This window comes from Heptranchias perlo, chromosome 11, assembly GCF_035084215.1.
Source record: "Heptranchias perlo isolate sHepPer1 chromosome 11, sHepPer1.hap1, whole genome shotgun sequence".
In the NCBI taxonomy this organism is placed as follows: Eukaryota; Metazoa; Chordata; class Chondrichthyes; order Hexanchiformes; family Hexanchidae; genus Heptranchias; species Heptranchias perlo.
In genome coordinates this window covers 69,516,660-69,539,221 of record NC_090335.1, presented here as the reverse complement: position 1 = coordinate 69,539,221, position 22,562 = coordinate 69,516,660, and the positions used below count along the sequence as shown (strand labels likewise).

At 45.9% G+C, this 22,562-nt stretch overlaps 1 protein-coding gene across 1 annotated transcript in view; it reads right to left on the bottom strand.

Moving 5' to 3' along the window:
- The window catches only part of LOC137327019 (ATP-binding cassette sub-family G member 1), a 43,133-nt gene extending 27,592 nt beyond the window's left edge, over positions 1 to 15,541 (bottom strand). Inside the window, exon 1 of the mRNA XM_067992397.1 lies at positions 15,322 to 15,541. Coding sequence (XP_067848498.1) covers positions 15,322 to 15,541 — 220 coding nt within the window. The remainder of the gene's footprint in view (positions 1 to 15,321) is intronic.
- Positions 15,542 to 22,562: the final 7,021 nt, after the last annotated feature.

The following is a 22,562-nucleotide window of genomic DNA, read 5'->3' as shown; positions in this document are numbered from 1 at the left end:
CTTTTGAAGTGTAGTCGCTGTTGTAATGTAGTAAACGTGGCAGTCAATTTGCCCACAAACAGCATTGAGATAATGGCCCGATCATCTGTTTTAGTGATGTTGGTTGAGGGATAAATATTGGCCAGGACACCGGGGAGAACTCCCTTGCTCTTCTTCAAAACAGTGCCATAGGATCTTTTACATTCACCTGAGAGGCCAGACGGGGCCTCAGTTTAACATCTCATCTGAAAGACGACACCAATCACCTCACTGCCATAGCAACACGGCATCTTTGAAATTCTTCACAATACAATTCTCATCGAGAGATGAGGAGGAAAAAAAATCCCAGGTGCTCCATGGCCAAAGTAAATGGAAGGCCACTTGGAGGCAGAAGAGGAGTCTGCGGAACATGGAGAAATCGCAGACACAATTTCGGCAGTCTTGTGGGAACGACAAAGAACAGTGTCAATGTTTCCTTTAACAGCCAGGGACACCCAACAGTTTGGATAAACTGGGTTGTAGATTATGCTGAACAATCCAATTAAACCATGACATCCTTTAATTGCTAGGCCTCAGCCAGGCAGCTACAGGTTTACTACAGTTCATCGACCTGCTTGTTTTCACCACAGCCTGTGTGCGAGCTCATTCTCGCTGCATAGTAAAGGGACGGCTCAGTGACTCACATGGTATACGCAGTCGCACCATATAATTCAAGAAGGGCCAAGATTTGATCCCCGGTTTGCCAGCTAATCACAGCTGGCGGCAGTGGCGAGGGCGCAAGAAAATAGCCTCGGTTATGGAAGAGGAAAAGGTCCAGAGTTCATGCTCCTCATCATTATCTGGTGATCCCTTCTGGAAGGAGAAACGTGTGGATGTCAGCTGAGGACAGGATTAGACTCTGCTGTGATTCCCCCCACAGTCAAATAGCCTACCGACACTCACGGTCAAGACTCACGTATGAATAACAGTTACCTGGAGGTCGACCAGCGTCTGTGACATGGTATCCCAGCAGGAACCAACACCTCCTGGGAAAAACTGACGGGAAAAGATGGCAAGGGAAAAAAATGGACTTTGGACTTCAGTTGATACCATGAGCACATAAGCACTCCCTGTCGCATCAGTGTGACATCTTTCTATTTCCCTCACCACTATCTATGTGACCTCTCTGTGACATTGCCATTTTAATACCAAGTTGTGCTGTGCCCTAGACAATGGATTCAGGCTGTCTCACATTCATTAGGGTCAATTGGGGGAATCGGGGGGTGGGAATCGGGGGGTGTGGGCGCCCGGACTGTGAGGCCCGGAAGATTTTGGCTCTTGGGCCTCATTTGAATCCCCCCGAACCTGACTCCTGCCTGACACCGTCGGGAATGACATCAACGCCAGCGAGCAAGAGTGGAAAGACGCAGAGGGTCAGGCCGCCCACCTGTGACCCACAAAAACGGTCCCCCAGCAAGGTAAGTGAGGAAGGAGGGGGATTGGGAACAGTCGCAGTTGAAGGGGGAGGGGGGGGGGAGAAGCCCGGGGCGGGGAGGGGGGGTGGGGGGAGGTGCCAAGGTGTCCTTGCAGGGCCCCGGGGGGAGTACGCCTGCTGCTCTTAGCCCACAATGATTCCACATAAAGATTATTTTTCCAAACTTACCTTGGCCTCCTCCAGCCACTCGGAGGACTTCTGCCAAGATTGAGATGTCGGGGGGTCGGTCCCGTGTGGGTCTTCCGAACGTGGAATTAAAGTGGTGTCATCGGGCCACGGCTTTAAGATTGAAATTCGGCCCCGGCCTGTCTTGACCCCTCCCCCGCACCATTCTCGTTGGGCGAGGTGGAGGGGAGGGGTTAAAATCGACCCCATTCTATCTAGAACCCTCATAGGCCAACAGAGTGAGGAGACTTTTATCCCATCAGTTGGGGCTGCAACTCAGGCCCCAAAAATAAAGACAAGGGAGAGAAAGTTAACCCATTGCACCACCCAGATGCTTTGCCTCCAGGTACAATGAACCCCTGGGTCATTCTAAATACGCTTTTTTTTTTAGTCAACTCACGCCATTCAGTACGTAATCAAAGATTGAAAATACATCGCGCCACTGGGTTTGTGATTGCAGCAATGCCACCGTGTTATCTAAAGCAGAGTTTTCATAACTGAATCTGCGACACACACACACACACACACGCTCATACAGACAGGCTGTGTCCCCAAAACACGGGACATTGTCACTGTAGAGTGGGACATTTCAGGTAGAGTCAGATTCTAGAACAGTCCAGGGCAGCCCGCTCCACAAATGCTGTTGGGACTTCACCATGCTGGAGATCCAGAGGTGGACCGCGTACAAATTGCAGGCCGGAATCACGCTGCTTGTCAGCAGATATCAGAAATGGCCCACTAGACACCCGAGGGGAGCACTGGCTTGTATAATCTGCTCTTCTAAAGAAAGACTTGCATTTATATAGCGCCTTTCACAACCTCAAGACATCCCAAAGTGCTGGACAGGCAATGAAGGACATTTTTTAAGTGCTCATCACTGTTGTAAGATAGGAAACACAGCAAGGTCTCACAAATAGCAATGAGATAAATGGCCAGGACACTGAGGAGAACTCCCCTGCTCTTCTTCGAAATAGTGTCATAGGATCTTTTACGTCCACCTGAGAGGGCAGACAGGGCCTCAAGTTTAACGTCTCATCTGAAAGGTGGCACCTCCGACAGTGCAGCACTGAATGTTAGCCTGGATTTTGTGCTCACTTCTCTGGAGTAGGACGTGAACCAACGACTTTCTGACTCAGAGGCGAGAGTGCTACCCAGTGAGCCATGGTTGACACCTTCTGTCTGTGACACCCAGTTTTCTGATTCCTCTTCTGACCTTTACTTACATTCTTTTTTTGGTTTTCAGCCTTTGTTCCCCGCAGAGATCATTTCTATTGTCTGTGACTTGAGATATGTGTTCCTAAGTGACAGGTCTGCCGAGGACTCACGCTGGGGTTCTGCTCCACGCAAGGTGCTGATCTTCAGGTGTGAGACTAGGCTGCCGAGCCTAGTCCTGTCCTCGCCCACTGTCTACGCAGAGGCACTTTCCAGCAGACAGCTGTGGCTCAGTGGGAGCACTCTTTCCTCCCAGTCAGAAGGTTGTCGGTTTAAGTCCCACTCCAGAGCCTCGAGCTCACAATCTAGGCTGACATTTTAGTGCAGTACTGAGGGAGTGCTGCACTGTCGGAGATGCTGTTTCTTGGGTGAGATGTTAAATTGAGGCCCTGCCTGCCCTCTCAGGTGGGTGTAAAAGATCCCATGGCACTATTCCAAGAAGAGCAGGGAAGTTGTCCCCGTTGTCCTGACCAATATTTATCCCTCAACCAACATCACTAATAAAACCCCAGATTATCTGGTCATTATCACAATGCTGTTTGTGGGACCTTGCTGTGCGCAAATTGACTGCCACGTTTCCTACATTACAACAGTGATAACAATTCAAAAAGTACTTAATTGGCTGTAAAGCACTTTGGGATGTCCTGAGGTGGTGAAAGGCGCTATATAAATGCAAGTCCTTTCTTTCCTTAGCAGTGGTTAAAGAGAGGGTGTATTTTTATAAGGAAGAAGGTGTATGTCCCTTCAAGTGTGCGCCGTGACAGTGCCAGCAAGCTATCCAACTTCGGGGGGCATCGCAGCCCACTCTAGGGCTGTTCACACCCAGTTCCAGTGCGTGCATCCTTTTCCAGCAGGGGCCGCTCGGCAGGGATCAGTAGCGGGAAGCTTGGTCTGATTTTATATTTTCCCCTCCTCCTTGGGCCTCGGATGCTGCAGCCAATTGCAACGTCTCAGTTCACAACAGCTAACTCAACCCTGACCAAGGATCAAAACCTGGGACCTTCTGGTCTATGTGGATCAGTTACACAACGACCTTTACCAAGGATGAGGCTCAGGCATATCCCTTTAAGGAGGAAGAAATGAGGTAGTAAGGTAACCAGATGTCGTGGTCTTTCCCTGGGGTGTCTTGGTTTTTTTGGGCCTGTTATCTGCCTGTTTCTTTACTGTAAACAATCAAAGTTTCGTACACACAAATCAGTGCGAATGGCCTTTTCATTCCCTTCTCTCAGCTGCTTCGGCAGAGTCTCAATGCTTTACATGCTGATTCTGCGGCCCCACATTAAGCAAGGCTGCACGGCCTTTAAGCCTGTTGTTGTGTAGTGGCCCACGCTCGGTCTGAATAGGTCCTTCAGATTTAATTAATCAGATTTGACAATCGGCCTGGCAACTTGATGGCACATGACGCGGTTTAGAGCCAGGGTTGAACAGATGGTGATTAAACTTTCACCTATTTTTCTGGTCGTTTAACGGGGCTGGTGCATATATTACCCTTCTACTGGTCATATTACACTTGAGAGATGACGAGGACAATGTGCTATTTGCATAAAAGCGCTGCTCGCAGTAATGAGTTTATTGCATTGGGCCGATCATGTGACACTCGGCGCTCATTGCGCTGATGTATATCGGGCGCCAGCTCCGCGCGTCATGGAGTGCTGAATAAAGTTTAGGCCTCCCCTGCCACGGGCTCCTCCTGCCCCCCTCCCCAATGCCTCCCATGAGATCCTTCCAAAAAAAAATCCCCCTCCCTGCCATGTACCTTCCTGCCGGCGAGCCATTCTCTGGTGCGGCCTGGTGTCCTATTGAGGCCAGATAACCCCGCTCCTGCCCGCTGGCCAGCTGCTGCCCCCGCCCATGTCAGGGGTGGGCACCTGACCTGGCAGTATGCAGACGAGGCCCAGGAGTAAAAACCGCCCCAGCCTCACGCTGTCGAGGTCAGGGGGTTTGGTGCTCGTCACCCCTTCCTCTCACCCCTCCCCTGTCTGAATCCCACTCCAAGGTAATGTCGGAGCCAATATTTTCAGTAATTGAGGGTCTTCAATGAGGGCACATAGAGATAAGATTAAATGTAAGAGATTTAGGACCGGGAGAAGATTGTGAGGCTGTGGAGAGCAAAGCCAGGGTCAGTGAATGAAGTAGAGAACACGTCAGCATTAAATACATAGGTGGTTGAAAGAAAGGAGGATAAAAGGATATGGGAACAGGGCGGTCACATAGCATTAGGACTACTGCTCGTGTGGGGGATAAATACCAGCTAGGACTTGTTGGGCCAAACGGCCTGTTTCCGTGTGGAAATTTCTATGTAATTCTATGGGTTGAATTAACCTTGGGTGGGACAGAGCCTTTAAATTGGGATGATTCAGAAATCGTGTCATCCTTCATGGTGTCAGGCTCATCTCCTCCACCATACAATCGAACACACGTGGATAATGACAGGCACGGGAGACTATGGGGATGATTTTCACTCAAAGCCGGGTACCCCATGCGTCCGCCGATATTCGCGTGGGGAACCCGGAAGCGAATTGAGTGCGTCGCAATCTGCGATCGCAACTCAACTGAAGGTGAGTGTTTGAGCTACGGGTTTCCCACACACCAGGCAGATTGCAGTGAAAGCAGCTGCAAATCAGAGAGGGGAGCGGGAGGTAGAGAGAGATCCTCGGCACTGCAAAAAATCGGAGATGGGGGAGGTGGGGGGACGTAGACGACAACGAGGCGGGTCCAGCCAGCATCGGAGATCGGGGGGCGGGGGGGGGGGGGGGTCAGCCAGCGATGACATTGGAGGGGGAGGATCCAGCATTGGAGGGGGTTCCACCATTTGGGGGGGTGGGTGGGTCAGCCGATCGCGGGGTCCTGTCGCACCAGGTGACCTTGTTGGGCCTGGAAGAACAATCCTGCTCCTCCGGGCCCACAAGCAGTGCAATAAAGGCACTCACCTCATGGATCCGGCCCTTCCTGCCTGCTTTCACCTGATGTGAATCGGGAGCGATGGGAAGCCCGAACAGGTACGGTAAAATTCATTTAAGTTTTACAATACACAAAATATTAAGTACCTCATGTATTTCAATGAGGTAAGCTGCCCCTTTAAGTATCAGCCCGCCGGTTTTAAGCGGGGGCGGGACTTCCTGGTGTCCGTTGCGCACGCATCCAAACCTGCCTGGGTTAAACCCAGAAGTGGGTGCGTTGGAGCTGGGATGTGGTTCCCCCTCCAAATATCTACCATTTCGACTGCCCACCTGCCCCCAACCCACCAATTCTTGGGGGTTAAAATTACCCCCTATAGTTCTGAGGAGAGGCTTGGGACTACATCCACTGGAGCAGAGAATGCTCAGATTCAATAGATGTTTTTAAAATTATGAATGATTTTGATAGAGCGAAAAGGGAAAAACAATTTTCCTCTGGTTGGGGGGTAGGTGACGATTGGTTGGGGGGGAGGTCATCAATTTAAAAATTATCACGAAGAGAGTGAGGAGAGGGGTTTGGAGAGATCACTAATAAATCCAATAAGGAATTCAGAAGAAGCTTCTTGATCCAGAGAGTGTTTAGAATGTGGAACTTGCTACCACAAGGAAGAGTCGAGGCAAACAGCATAGATGCATTTAAGGGGGAGCACATGAGGGAGAGAGGAATTGAAGGATATGCTGATAGGGTGAGATGAAGTAGGGCGGGAGGAAGCTCGTGTGGAGCATAGACCTACTGGGTCGAATGGCCTGCTTCTGTGCTGGGAATTGTATGTAATTCTATGTAAATTTCTGTCCGCAGAGAGCTGCCGCAATATGGAAGGCTTTTCTGGTATCAGTAAAAATGGCCACGAAGCTGTCAGATTGTCCTGAGAACCCAACTGGTTCACCAGCGTCCTTTAGGGAAAGAAACCTGCCGTCCTTACCCGGTCTGGCCTACATGTGACTCCAGTCCCACACCAACATGCTTGCCTCTCACTACCCCAACAAGCCACTCAGTCGCACCAAACCTCGGGGAAACTAGAGATGGGCAATAAATGTTGACCTTACCAGCGACGCCCACATTCTGAGAATAAATAAATGATAATTTTTTTAAATGGGGATTGTGAAACGCTGGCTGTTTAACGGGTACATTTGCAAGCGCATTTTCACTGAGTCTCAAAACATCCAAACACCTCACCAACTTGTGATTAAAACGTTAAAAGGGTTTGATGGTGTAGATACAGAAAAACTATTTTCTCTGGTGGGGGAATCAAGAACGAGTGGGTATAATCTTAAAATGAGTGCTGGGCCTTTCAGGAGCGAAATCAGGAGGCACTTTTTTCACAAAAATTGTAGCAAAAACCTGGAATTCTCTTTCCCAAAAGGCTGTGGGTGCTGGGACAATCGGAGCTTCCAAGTCTGAGATCGCTAGATTTTTGCCGGGTAAGGGAATCGAGGGATATGGAGCCTAGGCGGGTAAATGGAGTCGAGGTACAGATCAGCCATGATCTAATTGAATGGCGGAGCAGGCTCGAGGGGCTGAATGGCCGACTCCTGTTCCTCAAGTTCCTACGTTCAGCAAGGTGGTCACGCAGAGGGGTTGCCTGCCTGTCAGGTGCCAAATCACACCGCAAGCAGAAGCAGCTGAGCATCATTTATAACAATCTGTAGCGACAATGCCTCAGGGGGCAAGACAAAAGTGATGAAGGATAATGAATGGGCTGAGGTCTCAGGAGCCCGAGTCGGAGATAAAGTGAGGGCAGGTGGCTGGCAGGACTGTGGGCAGACTCCCATCACATAGTCAAGGGCAAAGTCCAGTTCTACAGATCCCCCTCATTTGCGCTGCTTTAATTTTAATGATTATTTAATCTTAATTGCAGAGTTAAAATAAAGGTTTGTTTTTATTAGTGCGTGCCAACAGAATGTGTGTGGGTATCGCTCCACTGGCCGCACTCTCCATAGGACAATAGTCCTGGTGTTTGGGGATCCACGGAAATGTGCCATCGGTTTAAGGGAACCAGTTCAAGGCGAATGCCAGGTGCTGGTCCCAGGCGTTCAAACTTGAATTGGAACTCCTGTGCTCCCAGCTGGGGAGGGGAGGACGAAGGATGGGGGGGTGGAGGGGAGGGGGATGAGAGGGGGAGGATGGGGTGGTGGAGGGGGAGGATGGGAGAGGTCAGCGCTCACAGGAAGCACAATGCGGGCGCACATCACATCCCGTGATTTCCCGCACTGCGCTCTCAGGCGAGCGTGGAATCGCCCTCCCCCAGGTCTACGCACTGCGTGGCGAACCCAGCGTAAGTGGCACACGGCTGGAAAGTAAAAAGGAGAGGGCAGCAGGACAAGATGGTCACTGTACTGAGAGAGGAAGTGTGGAAAACAGATGGTGCTCAAAATCTACCCCGTCACCATCTCTTACCTCGCGCTCTCTCTCTCTCTCCCTTGTATTTGTTTCTCCCCCACCTTTTTATTTAACCCCATCGAGCGACTTACTTATCTTGACAGTTATCAGCTGTGACAAAGGGTTACACTCAAAATATTTTTTCTTTACATATCCTTACAGTTGTGTTGTGTAGTTCCAGAATTTTGTGATTTTAGTTCAGACTTCCAACATTTTTATCTGAAGTGTAAAAGATCCTTAATTTGATAGTAGCGTTAGCAAAATTAGGGCTTTTTTTAAAAAAGAAACATAGCCTTATCTGCTGTCTTTTAAAGTCTGTAATTTAAATGTTACAGACAAAGGGGTGTATTTTCTTCTCTGGGCAAAGTGAAAGGAAGATTGTTATTATAATCCCGCGACAGAGCAGTAAAAGATTTTTCTTCATCCCTGCACAAGGAGGAAAATATATCCGAGTCTCACCAACAGGAACCTCCCAAATCAAGAAGATAAACAGGACAGGGCACATGATAAAGTGCAGGTGACATCCCGTAACATATCCTGTGAATTTCTACATGTAATCCATGTAGCGCCATTTGCTGCCTGAGTACAGCTACTTTATTCAAAAAGTTCCCAATGATATAGGAACAGGAGTTAGGCCATTAAAGTCTCTAGAGTCTGTTCCACCATTCAATTAGATCTGTATCTCACCTCCATTTACCCATCATTGTTCCATATCCCTTGATGACCTTACCCAACAAAAATCTGTCGATCTCAGGCTTGAAAGCTCCAATTGACCCAGCATCCACAGAATTTTTGGGACGATCGAGTTCCAGATTTCTACTACCCTGTGTGTGAAAAAGTGCTTCCTGATTTCACTCCTGAATGGCCTAGCTCTAATTTTAAGATTATACCTCCTTGTTCTGGAGCCCTGCTGGAAAGTATGCTCATGTGGAAAGTGCATGAGAAGTAGTGTTTGGCTTGATTGTGATACTTTTGCAGTCAAATAGCCTGCTGACACTCACCATCTAGGCTCACACATGAAGAATGGCCTCTTGGATGAGATACTGAATGAGGGACGACGCGGGAAACTGAATCACAAGAGAGCAGATGTCTGGCTCTTTACAGTTATTTCTGGCATGGTATAATTTAGATTGGATGAGCCCTAGATAGCCGGAGTTAAACTTCTCAGTGTGATCCAGAGTCATTCTCTCCATGCATGTCTGAGCATGTGCTTATGTGAGTGTGAGCATGAGTGTTTGTGTGAGCGTGAATGTGAGTGTGCGTGTGAGCGTGTGTGCGTGTATGCGCATGAGTGTCTGTGAGCATGTGTGTGAGCGTGTTGTGTGAGCATGTGCTTGTGTGAGCATGTGCTTGTGTGGGTGTGCGTGCGTGTGTGAGCATGTGAGTGTGTGCATGTGAGTGACTGTATGAGTGTTTTTGTGCGTGTGTGTGCGAACATATGCACGTGTGAGTGTGAGTGTGTGTGCATGTGTGTATGTATGTGAGCATATGCATGTGTGAGTGTATGTTTGAGCACTGTATGTGAGCGTGAGCGTTTGTATGTAAGCATGCGTGTGCATGCATGTACATGAGCGTATGTGTGTCTGCATGTCTGTGACCATGTGTGTGAGCATTTGTATGTGAGCATGTGCATGTGTGAAAGCGCGTGAGCGTTTGTGCGTGAGAGTTTTGTGTGTGAGCGTTGGTGATTGTGAGAGTTTTGTGTGTGAGCGTTTGTGCGTGAGAGTTTTGTGTGTGAGCGTTGGTGATTGTGACAGTTTTGTGTGTGAGCGTTGGTGATTGTGAGAGTTTTGTGTGTGAGCGTTGGTGATTGTGAGAGTTTTGTGTGTGAGCATTGGTGATTGTGACAGTTTTGTGTGTGAGCGTTGGTGATTGTGAGAGTTTGTGTGTGAGCATTGGTGATTGTGAGAGTTTTGTGTGTGAGCGTTGATGATTGTGAGAGTTTTGTGTCTGAGCATTGATGATTGTGAGAGTTTTGTGTGTGAGCGTTGGTGATTGTGAGAGTTTTGTGTGTGAGCGTTGGTGATTGTGAGAGTTTTGTGTGTGTGAGCGTTGGTGATTGTGAGAGTTTTGTGTGTGAGCGTTGGTGATTGTGAGAGTTTGTGTGTGAGCGTTGGTGATTGTGAGAGTTTTGTGTGTGAGCGTTGGTGATTGTGAGTGTTTGTGTGTGAGCGTTGGTGATTGTGAGAGTTTGTGTGTGAGCGTTGGTGATTGTGAGAGTTTGTGTGTGAGCGTTGGTGAGTGTGAGAGTTTGTGTGTGAGCGTTGGTGATTGTGAGAGTTTTGTGTGTGAGCATTGATGATTGTGAGAGTTTTGTGTGTGAGCATTGATGATTGTGAGAGTTTTGTGTGTGAGCATTGATGACTGTGAGAGTTTTGTGTGTGAGCGTTGGTGATTGTGAGTGTTTGTATGTATGAGCATTGATGATTGTGAGTGTTTGTGTGTGAGCATTGATGATTGTGAGTGTTTGTGTGTGAGCGTTGGTATTTGTGAGAGTTTGTGTGTATGAGCATGCACGCAAGGACAGAATCAAGCTTGACTGGGATGTCCCCCTCATTACTGGAAACCCTGCCAACACTCATTGTCTCAGTTCACACATGAAAAATGGCCACTTGAGCAGAATGCTACAGGTGTTCTGTGAAACCGTACCGCAGCAAGGAGTCAGAAGAGGAGGGGCAAGGGGTGAAATGTGAGCAAAAATTGGAGACGAAAAGAAATGACAAAACCAAGAGGTGTAGATGAGTAAAGAGAAGGTGTCATGGCAACACCTTAGATGATCTCTTTTTTTTCTCTTCACTCAAAGCAAATATTCACTCAGTTCCAAGAACAGCCAGCTCAAGAAAATCTTCAGGGAAATCTGGCAGGTCAGTTTTAAAAATCCTTTAATCGAGCGGATTATTGAAGTCTGTGCAGACCAAAGACTCTTAAAGTGACAGTCCTGTTTATCTTCTTCTAAAAATATCGAACAAAGGGATATTTACCTTCATTGCCCTTGCAACAATTAAATTATAATGTTTACTCCTGATAATTCAAAGTCAGCTTTTGCACGCAAAAAAAAATTAAATTATCCAGTGATTCAAAATAGGCAAGGTAAGTGAAGTATGAATTTAGTGCTAAAATAAATCATAATTTGAATTAAGAAACTCTGCACTGAGGGTAGGAGTGGAACAATAATGTTGCAACATTCTCCTTTACGCCAGACTTCATTCAGACGGTCATTCGACACGCCAAAATAATCTATGGTCAAGTACAGTGCTGAGCACAATAGTGAGTTCGAATGAACTCATCGTGTGCCTGACTTCAGCCACTGTCATGGAAATGGGATCGTGCTGTGATTGACAGGTGCAGCCATCGAGTCCCGTTGTCCCTGCAAGTCAAACACAGCAAATGTCTCCTCTCTCTCTCTCTCTCTACGGCTGTATATTTCTCTTTCCCTCCCAGATGATAATGCCATGACGTTAGACATGTATAATTGCTGTAATGCGTAATTTATTTTTTTCACCGCAAAAAAAACACCAAATCTTTTTAGCTCCTAAATCCACGCACATTTTTGTTTTTTTAAAAAAAATCCCATCCTCCCGATATACATCCTTGCTTCTCTTTTCCACCCGGCAACAGCGACGCAGGAGCCAATCAGCTCCTGACTTCTTGCCAAGCTTCAGCTGGAGGTTACTATCGGACAACGACCGACAGTAACCGGTAGGAGCTGCTATGTTGCATTATGGTGCATTGCACCTGGTTACAGCAGAAAGGCTTCTGCACAAATTCTCCCCGTATTTTAGGACGGTTTGCGGAGATTTTTTTTTAAAAAATGATATATAACTGTAAAACAAAAGACTTGCAAGGGCCAAATCTAATCCAGATATATCTTTCATTGTGGGAAAAAGCAACGTTTGAACAGCCAAATAAGAAATGATTTAATTCTCAATACGGGGGTAATTTTAACCTAACTCGCGGGCGGGAATCCGACTGGATCGGGCGTAACGCTGGTTTTACACTCCGCCCAGTATTGCTCTCCGTTAACCTCGCTGGGGAATAAAACCGGACAAGGTGTAAAACCAGCGTTGCATCCGATCCCGATGGCTTCCCGATGATTTAATTTACACTCCCGACCAAGGGCACTAGTCGGGAATTCAGGAGTGGGGATCAGCTGCCAGCCACGCGGATTCGCAAAATCCACCCTTAGAAATTCGTCCGTCAACTGCAAACCTTAGAAACAGGAGCCGATCGCTGCACTTAGAGGTCTGAGGAGAGTTTGAGGAATGTGACTTTCCGTTTTTATTTATGAACCTGGTACGCTCCCTTGCTTTCTGCAGCAAAAAACACTCGCCATCTCTCTCCCCTCCTTCAAAATTTATCTTTTTGACCTTGTCTTCAGTCTACCCTGCCTCAATCCCCTAACCTGTCTATCTCCATGTCCTCCTCACCCTCCTCTTACACAGTCTGAGACCTTCTTCTGCATTAGGGAAGCTGTAAAAATGCAAGTTGCTGATTCGTTCCAAAAAATTATAAATCCAAGAAAATTGCTTGGAGGGTCCTGAAGGCACCCAGCAAAAGATCCGTAATAGGATTATATTATTCACCAGGTGCGTGGGGAAAAACAATCGGACAAAAGCCTTGACTGCTGTCCAGTGACCCCCTGTTGGAAAGTGCAGGTATGTGTGTGTGTACGTCAGATGAGAACAGGATCGGGTTTAGCTGTGATGTCCCCCCATGGTATAATAGCCTCTCGATACTCACAGCCTAGGTTCATTGGCGAATAACGGCCGCTCAGTTGAGGTAGCGAGGGGGACACACAGTACCTGTGGGGCTTTATCTAAGCAACAGGTCAAGGATTTCATTAAAGGAGGGGGGAACACGGAGGAAAGGGGTAGAAGGCGGTCAATTATTGTGTTGTAAGAATATGCAATCGGGTGAGAGTAGCGAATGGCCCATTACTTTCCACACACGGTCACTGCAGATTGGTTCTCAACAGCAGTAACTGTAACCTTAAAGCACGACAGAAAAGCACTTCAAATAGGTTTTAGAATCGTAGATATTTCAGCACAGAAGGAGGCCATTGAGCATGCCTGGGCAATTTCCAGCTCTATATCGGAACGATCTACTCCAATCCCATTCCCTTGCTCTTTTCCATCCCAACTGTTCGTTCAATGGTACATAGTCCCACGAGTAATTTGTGCTGATTCGAATCTTTATTGAGTCCAACACCAAGTCCAAAAATAACATTGTCCCCACCCCCCCATCACTCTGGCTGAATAAAGATGACAATGGTCGTCACTCTATTCATTCCTGGAACTTGTTTTGATTGCTTTGGTGGATTAGAAAGAATTTATCAGATTTTTTTTATTCCCCTGAATCAGTCTAGGGTTTTCTCTTTGGGTTTCTTTTTTGCCTCTCTCAGGAGATTGTGTGGCCGCTGGTGAACAATGGGAGTCGTGATGCTCAGTTGCACCGTGACAACATGGGGCAGGCTCAACGGACCAGCTGGTCTTTACCAGTCCGCCATTTTCATATGTCCGTTTGCGCTCCCATTGGGTGAGCCTCGCTGTTGGGAATGCAACTTCATTAAAATATCCTTTGTGTGAAAATTCAATAGAATACACTTCACCTTTAACTACCTTTTTCTGTAGGACTATAATCTTTATCTTATTAAAGGCTCTTGGGCCTGCACCAGTTGGTCTAACACGACCACCACAATTAGCATGCTTTATGGTTATTACAATTGGGAGAATAGGGAAATTATTCCCATATTTTCCAACCAGGAAGTCATATTAATTCACAAGAAAATGTTCCACAAAAGCAAAGAGGTACAACTTTCCTTGCAATTGTAACTGTACTGGGAAATACCATACAAAAGGCTTCATTCTCAAGCAAAACGTAGAAGTCCATGAAGGACCAATATGGTACAGTACATTCCAACATGACATAGGTTTTATTCAGTTACAGCCAGTTTCCATCTATTCAACAAGCACCACTAAAACAGATCATCTGGTCATTTATCTCATTGCTGTTTGTGAAGTCTTGCTGTGCACAAATTGGGTGCCACGTTTCCCTACATTACAACAGTGACTGCACTTCAAAAATGTTTCATTTGCCGAGAAGCATTTTAGGATGCCTGAGGTTGTGATAGGCGCTATATAAATGCACATTCAAATGAGGCCGGGCCCTCAAAAATCATGGCCGCCTCTTCGCTGCCGGATTTAGACTCCGCTGTTCGTTCACCCAAAGGTCTAAATCAACGCCACCACCCACAGAGGGGTCAATTTCCTCAGGGCTTCTCTTGCTCCCCTATTATCACTTCAGCCGAGTTTCTGCCGAATTTACAGCGATGGAGCAAGAGAACCCTCAAGAAAATGTGTTTGTGGGGCTTTACTGTGCATTTGTCTACATAACAACAGTCACTGCACATCAGGAATAATCAATTGATTGTGAAGTGTTTTTGGGAGACCCTGAGGGTGTGATAGGATAAATGCAAGAGCCATCAAAGTCTGTCAAAATTGGGAAACAGTGTGGGAATTTCAGCCATTGGGCCTGGGCTGTAATGTATATGTATAAACACGTACATACTATATATAGATAAGTGCAATATAACATTAACACAGACTCATTCTAAGCAAGTACATTCAACGCAACGAACCACTTTTGATTATCATTGGTGTGTACCTTTGGCCCAATGTAGAACTCTTCGCTAAATTACATCGAATTTACAGAACAGAAACAGGCCATTCGGCCCAACTGGTCTATGTCGGTGTTTATGCTCCACACGAGCCTCCTGCCAACGTATTTCATCTCACCCTATCAGAATATCGTTCTATTCCTTTCTCCATCATGTGTTTATCTAGCTTCCCCTTAAATGCATCCATGCTAGTCGCCTCAACTACTCCTTGCGGTATCGAGTTCCACATTCTAACCACTCTCTAAGTAAAGAAATTTCTCCTGAATTCCTTATTGAATTTATTAATAACTATCTTACATTGATGGCCCCTAGTTTTGGACTCTCCCACAAGTGGTAACATCTTCTCTAATCTATCAAACCCTTTCAGAATGTTAAAGACCTCTATTAGGTCACCCCTTCGGACTTCTTTTTTCGAGAGAAAAAAGCCTCCTCCCCCCTAACCCCACAAAAAATGTTTCCAGTCAATGTTGCTTCTTACCTTTCTTCCTCCACCATGGTCCCTCGGCAACGGAGTACGAGAGGTCCTTGAACTCGACCGTGACGGCAAGCCTCCGCGGCAGGTAGGAGAAGCGGTGGGCCTCCGTCACCCCGTTCTCTACTTTCTTTAAGTGCATCTGAAACAGGGGGGCGTGTTGTGCGACCATCCCGTTCGAGACCACTTCGTCGACCGAGACGCAGACTGACTTGGGGTCTGCCATTGGATAGCGTCCTGGGAAGACAGCAAGAAGAACCTCGATCAGAATCCATATTTTTTTTAAAAAGATGATTTTTTTTTCTCCATGCACTTTGTAGATCGTCCCCTCTCTGACCCATCTGCACTCTTGAACCAGGCAGAGAGACGCACCCAAGAGTGGGTCGACTCCTGGCCCGATTGGCCCTCCAGAATGAATCCAGTCCCCCGCACCCACCCCCGGCCGACACTGGGATCTCACTGTAAGGGGGTGATGGGGGGCAGAAATTAGCAGATGGCGGGGGGGAAGATATCGCACCAGTCAAAGGTGGCAGCACACTACTGCCCAGATGTGCCTGCACACCAAACCATCTAAGGCAATATCCTTTTTATCTCAACCCACACTTTAGGAAGAATTAAAAGTCCCACCTACAGAACATTTTTCCTGACAGGATTCTTGTCACAGGGCAGAAGCATAACTATCAACAATGTTTATATTAAATATGATTTTTTTAAATGACGGTTGCAAATACACTTGATGAAGAGTCCTGACACCATTACCCATGGGACTCACTGTTCTGCCATGTTATGTTTCATTTCCATCCTCTTTGAAGAGTTATGTTAAACAGACAGATACAAACACCAAAATATTGTACTGCAAAATCACTCTCCCTTTAATAAATGCTGGAAACATTACGCCTGTACGAGCAACAGTTGCAGTTTTACTTGCAGTCAGGTGCGGGTTCCTCACTCCTGCCTCCCCGTGAAAAAAAATAGCAATAATAATCCTCCCCCTATCAACTCGAAAGCAAACAAGAGCGAGGTTACTATCGGTCAAAGCAGCTCAGGGTGAACCTTGATGGGACAGAAATAGCGAGGATGAAAGGCGCATAATACGGGTGGGAGCATTCTATCCGATTATTAATAATGATAATAAAAGATGCAGCAATGTATTCAATTATTATCCTTGTATCAATGAAAATGCAAAAACTCTAAACTAATGAGCCCAGATCCATTAATGCACAATGACGTTTCAAAGTTATTTATTTAAAATTTGGATTGCACAAATTTATTAATTTAAATACACAAATAAAATTAGAAAAGGAATGCATCCAGATCCATTAATAGTATGTTGCCATGCTGGATATATATATAGATATAAATAAGGGCTCGAACTCTCCTCGCTTGTTGACAAACGTACGTTTATTTAAAGATGTAATTTTATTATTGCTATTTTATTATTACAGGGAACTTCCAGCCCCAGCTGAGCTCCACTGCACTCCGGAATACTGAGCAGGAATAAAACTGAAGCGCAGGCTCCTTGATGCGTTACATTATTAAAACATATTTAAGTGTCCCTTGCAACATTTGCAACCCATCCCAACGTTTTAAATTGCTGTCGCCTGACAAATACTTCGCTCAAGCTATAACTCATCAGCAATTTTATTATTATTATTATTACACAATGCAATTTTAAAAAATCTTAAAAGTTAAAAACAAATTGCAAAACTCACCCGAAGCCGGTTCAGAAACGATTGCAACCTTTTGCTTTTTTTTAAAAATTATTTTTTTAAAGTATTTTAGCAATTAAATTGAAACAAAAGATTGGAGCTTTTTACAAAGTGCGTGCGTGCGGCTGCAGGGAGAGATGCGAGTGCCGGGATGCTGCTGGTGCCCAGAGAGCCAAATGTGCTTGGGATGCAAGGAGCCGGGGGACGGGACTGGTACCCAGTGAGCCGGGGCTCTGTCTCTCTCGCTGCTCTGCCTGCCTTTGTTTACTGGTCTGCGGCTCCCACACTTGCAGCTCCCGGCAGCTCCACATCCACACAAACCATTGGGTAAAAGGGCGAGTAAGGGGCGGAGACAAACACCCTCTCCTATTTACCTTGGTTTTTAACTCTCCTCTTTCCTATTTTTTCTCCCCCCCCACCCCCCAACTTTCCTTTCCTCTCTCCCTTCTTTCCTTCCTCTCTCATTCCTTCCTTCTTTCTCTCCTCCCCTTCTGCATTTACTTCCTCCCTCCTTTCTTTTCCCCCTCTTTTTCCCTCCCTCATTCATTTTTTCTTTTTGTTTTACTTTCTTCCTAGTTTTGTTTTTGCTTTTAATTCCTTTTTTTAAAAAAAAATTCTCAACAACAACTTGTAAGTATATATAGCCCATTTCTACTTGCCTTCTGCTTCCCTCACCCTTTGCCTCTTTTATCTCTCTTGTTCCCTGACTCTTTTTCTGTTCTTTCTTTCCTTTTTCTTTATTTTGCTCTTCTTCTGCTCGTAACTGCCCTCTGAGATGACCTAGCAAGCCATTCAGTTGTGTCCAGGGCAACTCGGAATGGGCAATAAATGCCGGCCATGCCAACAACACCCGCATCCCAAGAATGAATAAAAAAAAATCTTCACAGAGCTTATTTTTCAACAGGAGTCACGAGACAAGAACAGGAATCCAGACTAATTTTTCCCCTTCCTAGGCTGATTTCAGCATCTACAGCTTGGGCTAAGTTCAGCAAACTCAGCAAGGATTAAATCTAAAACCTCCCCTGGCCTGTATGGATCAGTACCACTCCACTCAGCACAGTTAGTTGCTGAGACATTCTCTGATTTTCTTAAGCTTCCGTCATTTTTTCAGTGCCTTTTTGTTGTTAATTTCTGATGATTGGAGTATCATAGAATCATAGAATCATAGAAGTTACAACATCGAAACAGGCCCTTTGGCCCAACATGTCCATGTCGCCCAGTTTATACCACTAAGCTAGTCCCAATTGCCTGCACTTGGCCCATATCCCTCTATACCCATCTTACCCATGTAACTGTCCAAATGCTTTTTAAAAGACAAAATTGTACCCGCCTCTACTACTGCCTCTGGCAGCTCGTTCCAGACACTAATACCACTTGGTTTTGGAACAAACGTAGAAACGTAGAAAATAGGAGCAGGAGTAGGCCATTCGGCCCTTCGAGCCTGCTCCGCCATTCAATATGATCATGGCTGATCCTCTATCTCAATACCATATTCCCGCTCTCTCCCCATACCCCTTGATGCCTTTTGTGTCTAGAAATCTATCTAGCTCCTTCTTAAATATATTCAGTGACTTGGCCTCCACAGCCTTCTGTGGTAGAGAATTCCACAGGTTCACCACCCTCTGAGTGAAGAAATTTCTCCACATCTCAATCCTAAATGTCCTACCCCGTATCCTGAGACTGTGACCCCTCATTCTGGACCCCCCAGCCAGGGGAAACGTCCTCCCTGCATCCAGTCTGTCTAGCCCTGTCAGAATTTTATATGTTTCAATGAGATCCCCTCTCATTCTTCTAAACTCGAGTGAATACAGGCCGAGTCGACCCAATCTCTCCTCATATGACAGTCCTGCCATCCCAGGAATCAGTCTGGTGAACCTTCACTGCACTCCCTCTATGGCAAGTATATCCTTTCTTTTGGAAGTATGGCAAGTATATCCTTTTGGAAGAGAAGAAGTTTGCTCATGGCAGTTGTTCAGTATGAAAGTAGTTTGGAGTATAGCGCTATCATGTAAAGAAAGAAAGACTTGCATTTATACAGCGCCTTTCGTGACTTCAGGACGCCTCAAAGCACATTACAGCCAATGAAATACTTTTGAAGTGTAGTCACTGTTGTAATGTACGAAATGCGGCAGCCAATTTGCGCGCAGCAAGATCCCACAAAGAGCAATGTGATAACAACCAGATAATCTGTTTTAGTGATGGTGACTGAGGAATAAATATTGGCCAGGACACCGGGGAGAACTTCCCTGCTTTTCTTCAAAATAGTGCCATGGGTCCTTTTACGTCTACCTGAGAGAGCAGACGGGGCCTCAGTTTAACATCTGATGGCACCTCCAACAGTGCAGCACTTGCTGGCAGGGTGTGTGTTTGCTAAGGAAATGAGTTTGGTCTAAACCAGAGTTCAGCACTGGGGATGGGCCTTACTGTGCAAGACCAATCAGTAATTGAGAATTAATGTTACCTAACTAAGGCTAGAATGGTATAGAAGTTAGGACTATTGTAATGGCAGGATCAGGAGTTAGGCTAGTGATGTGTGCAACATATCCTGGATCTGCAAAGTGTCTGAGGGGTATGAATAGAAACTTCAGAGGGGAGGCAAAAAAAAGGAAATAAGAGGGGCAAAGAGAGAGTATGAGGCCAATATAAAAGGGAATCCAAATGTCTTCTATAGGCATGTAATCAGTAAACGGGTAGTAAGAGGAGGGGTCGGACCGATTAGGGACCAAAAAGGAAATCATGGAGGCAGAGGGCATTGCTGAGGTACTAAATGAATACTTTGCATCTGTCTTTACCAATGAAGAAGATGCTGTCAAAGTCACAGTATGTAAAGGGGTAGTTGAGATACTGGATGGGCTAAAAATTGATAAAGAGGAGGTACTAGAAACGCTAGCTGTACTTAAAGTAGATAAGTCACCCGGTCCGGATGGGATGCATCCTAGGTTGCTGAGGGAAGTAAGGGTGGAAATTGCAGAAGTGCAGGCCATAATCTTCCAATCCTCCTTAGATACTGGGGTGGTGCCAGAGGACTGGAGAATTGCAAATGTTACACCCTTGTTCAAAAAAGGGTGTAAGGATAAACCCAGCAACCACATGCCAGTCAGTTTAACCTTGCTGGTAGGGAAACTTTTAGAAACGATAATCCAGGACAAAATTAACAGTCACTTGGACAAGTGCGGACTAAGTAAGGAAAGCCAGCATGGATTTGTTAAAGGCAAATCGTGTTTAACAAACTTGATTGAGTTTTTTGATGAAGTAACAGAGAGGGTCAATGAAGACAATGTGGTTGATGTGGTGTATATGGACTTCCAAAAAGCATTTGATAAAGTGCCACATAATAGGCTTGTCATTAAAGTTGAAGCCCATGGAATAAAGGGGGCAGTGGCAGCATGGATACAAAATTGGCTAAATAACAGGAAACAGAGAGTAGTTGTGAGCGGTTGTTTTTCGGACTGGAGTGGTGTTCCCCAGGGGTCGGTACTAGGACCATTGCATTTTTGATGTGTATTAATTGGACTTAGATGTATAAAGCACTATTTCAAAATTTGCAGATGATACAAAACTTAGAAGGGAAGTGAACAGTGAGGAGGATAGTGATAGACTTCAAGAGGACATAGACAGGCTGGTGGAATGAGCGAAAACGTGGCAGATGAAATTTAATGCAGGGAAGTGCGAAGTGATACATTTCAGTAGGAAGAACGAAGGAGAGGCTATATAAACTAAAGGGTACAATTCTAAAAGGTGTGCAGGAACAGAGAAATCTGGGGGTATATGTGCACAAATTGTTGAAGGTAGCAGAGCAGGTTGAAAAAGCGGTTAAGAAAGCATATGGGGTCCTGGGCTTTATAAATAGAGGCTTAGAGTACAAAAGCAAGGAGGTTATGATGAATCTTTATATATCACTGGTTCGGCCACAACTGGAGTATTGTGTCCAGTTCTGGGCACCGCACTTTAAGAAGGATGTGAAGGCCTTAGAAAGGGTGCAGAAGAGATTTACTAGAATGATTCCAGGGATGAGGGACTTCAGTTACGTGGATAGACTGGAGAAACTGGGGTTGTTGTCCTTAGAGCAGAGAAGGTTCAGAGGAGATTTGATAGAGGTATTCAAAATCTTGAAGGGTCTGGACAGAGTAGATAGAGAGAAACTGTTCCCATTGGCGGAGGGGTCAAGAACCAGAGGACATAGATTTAAGGTGATTGGCAAAAAAACCAAAAGCGACATGAGAAAAAATTTTTTTACACAGCGAGTGGTTATGATCTGGAATGCACTGCCCGAGGGGGTGGTGGAGGCAGATTCAATTGTGGCTTTCAAAAGGGAATTGGATAAGTACTTGAAAGGAAAAAATATGCAAGGCTACGAGGATAGGGCGGGGGAGTGGGGCTAGTTGGATTGCTCTTGCAGGGAGCTGGCATGGACTCGACAGGCCAAATGGTCTCCTTCCGTGCTTTAACCTTTCCATGATTCTATGATTCTACGAATACATGAAGTTTGTGAAAGTTATGTTTCTTGAGCAGAAAAATGCTAAGTTTTGGTGACCAGTTGGCTATATTCCACAACATACAAGGTTTCTGGAAGATACATTGCAGAAGATGGTCACCCCATAGCTAGGAAGGAATAGTGGAGGGAAGTGGATGACCACCTAATGTTGGAGGAGACAAAAGGAATCAGTACTGGAAAAAAGCCTGTGGGCCTGCGCTTGTTCAATATGTATACAGTTCTCAGCACCTATCTTAGGACAAGAATGGAGGCATGAGAAGTGAAATCAAGGACAATACCAAGTATACCGTGGAGCAAGGGGTTACCCATGGTGGGAAGAAAAGAGGAACACTTTCCATAAGAATAGGAGAGTAATATCTGTGGGGAACAAGGGGGATGGACAACCTGTTTTGCAGCTGTGACCAGGAGTCTTGTGGTTTAAGGATATGGGATATAATAGAGACAGAGGTGAAAAAATTTGATAAGGGAGAGAAACCAAACAGAAGTTCTAGTTCATGAAGAAGCCAATGCCATAGAAAAGAGGAAGATAAAAGTCCTATGGGAAGAGTTTGAGGAATTGAGTTCTGGACTAAAGTGCAAGAACTTGAGGAGAATGATCTCAGGATAACTTTTGGTGCCATGTGTTGGGCAATTTTGGGAGAAGCAGGAGGGTTTCAGATAACCAAGGCATTGGGGTACGGGGAAGCTATATTGATGGGAGGAGGGTTTCACCTGAATTGGATCAGTATCAAGGTCCTTGCACAGAGGGTAAATAAGGCAGCGGGGAGGATTTAAACTAATAAGGTGGGGTAGGGGGCAAATGGAGAAGACCAAGAAAGAGGGAAAATAGAGTGACGGAGGTGGAAAAGGTACGGAGGCTAGATTTGTAATAAAGAGTAGGGGCTGGTAAATGATGGTTCAAGTGCAAATACTAATACAGCAAGTAAGTGTGTAGAGTAGAAGGATATGACCAGAGAGAAACTATGATATATCAGTCTGGGAAATATATAGGAACATAGGAACAGGTGTAGGCCATTCAATCCCTCCAGCCTGTTCCGCCATTC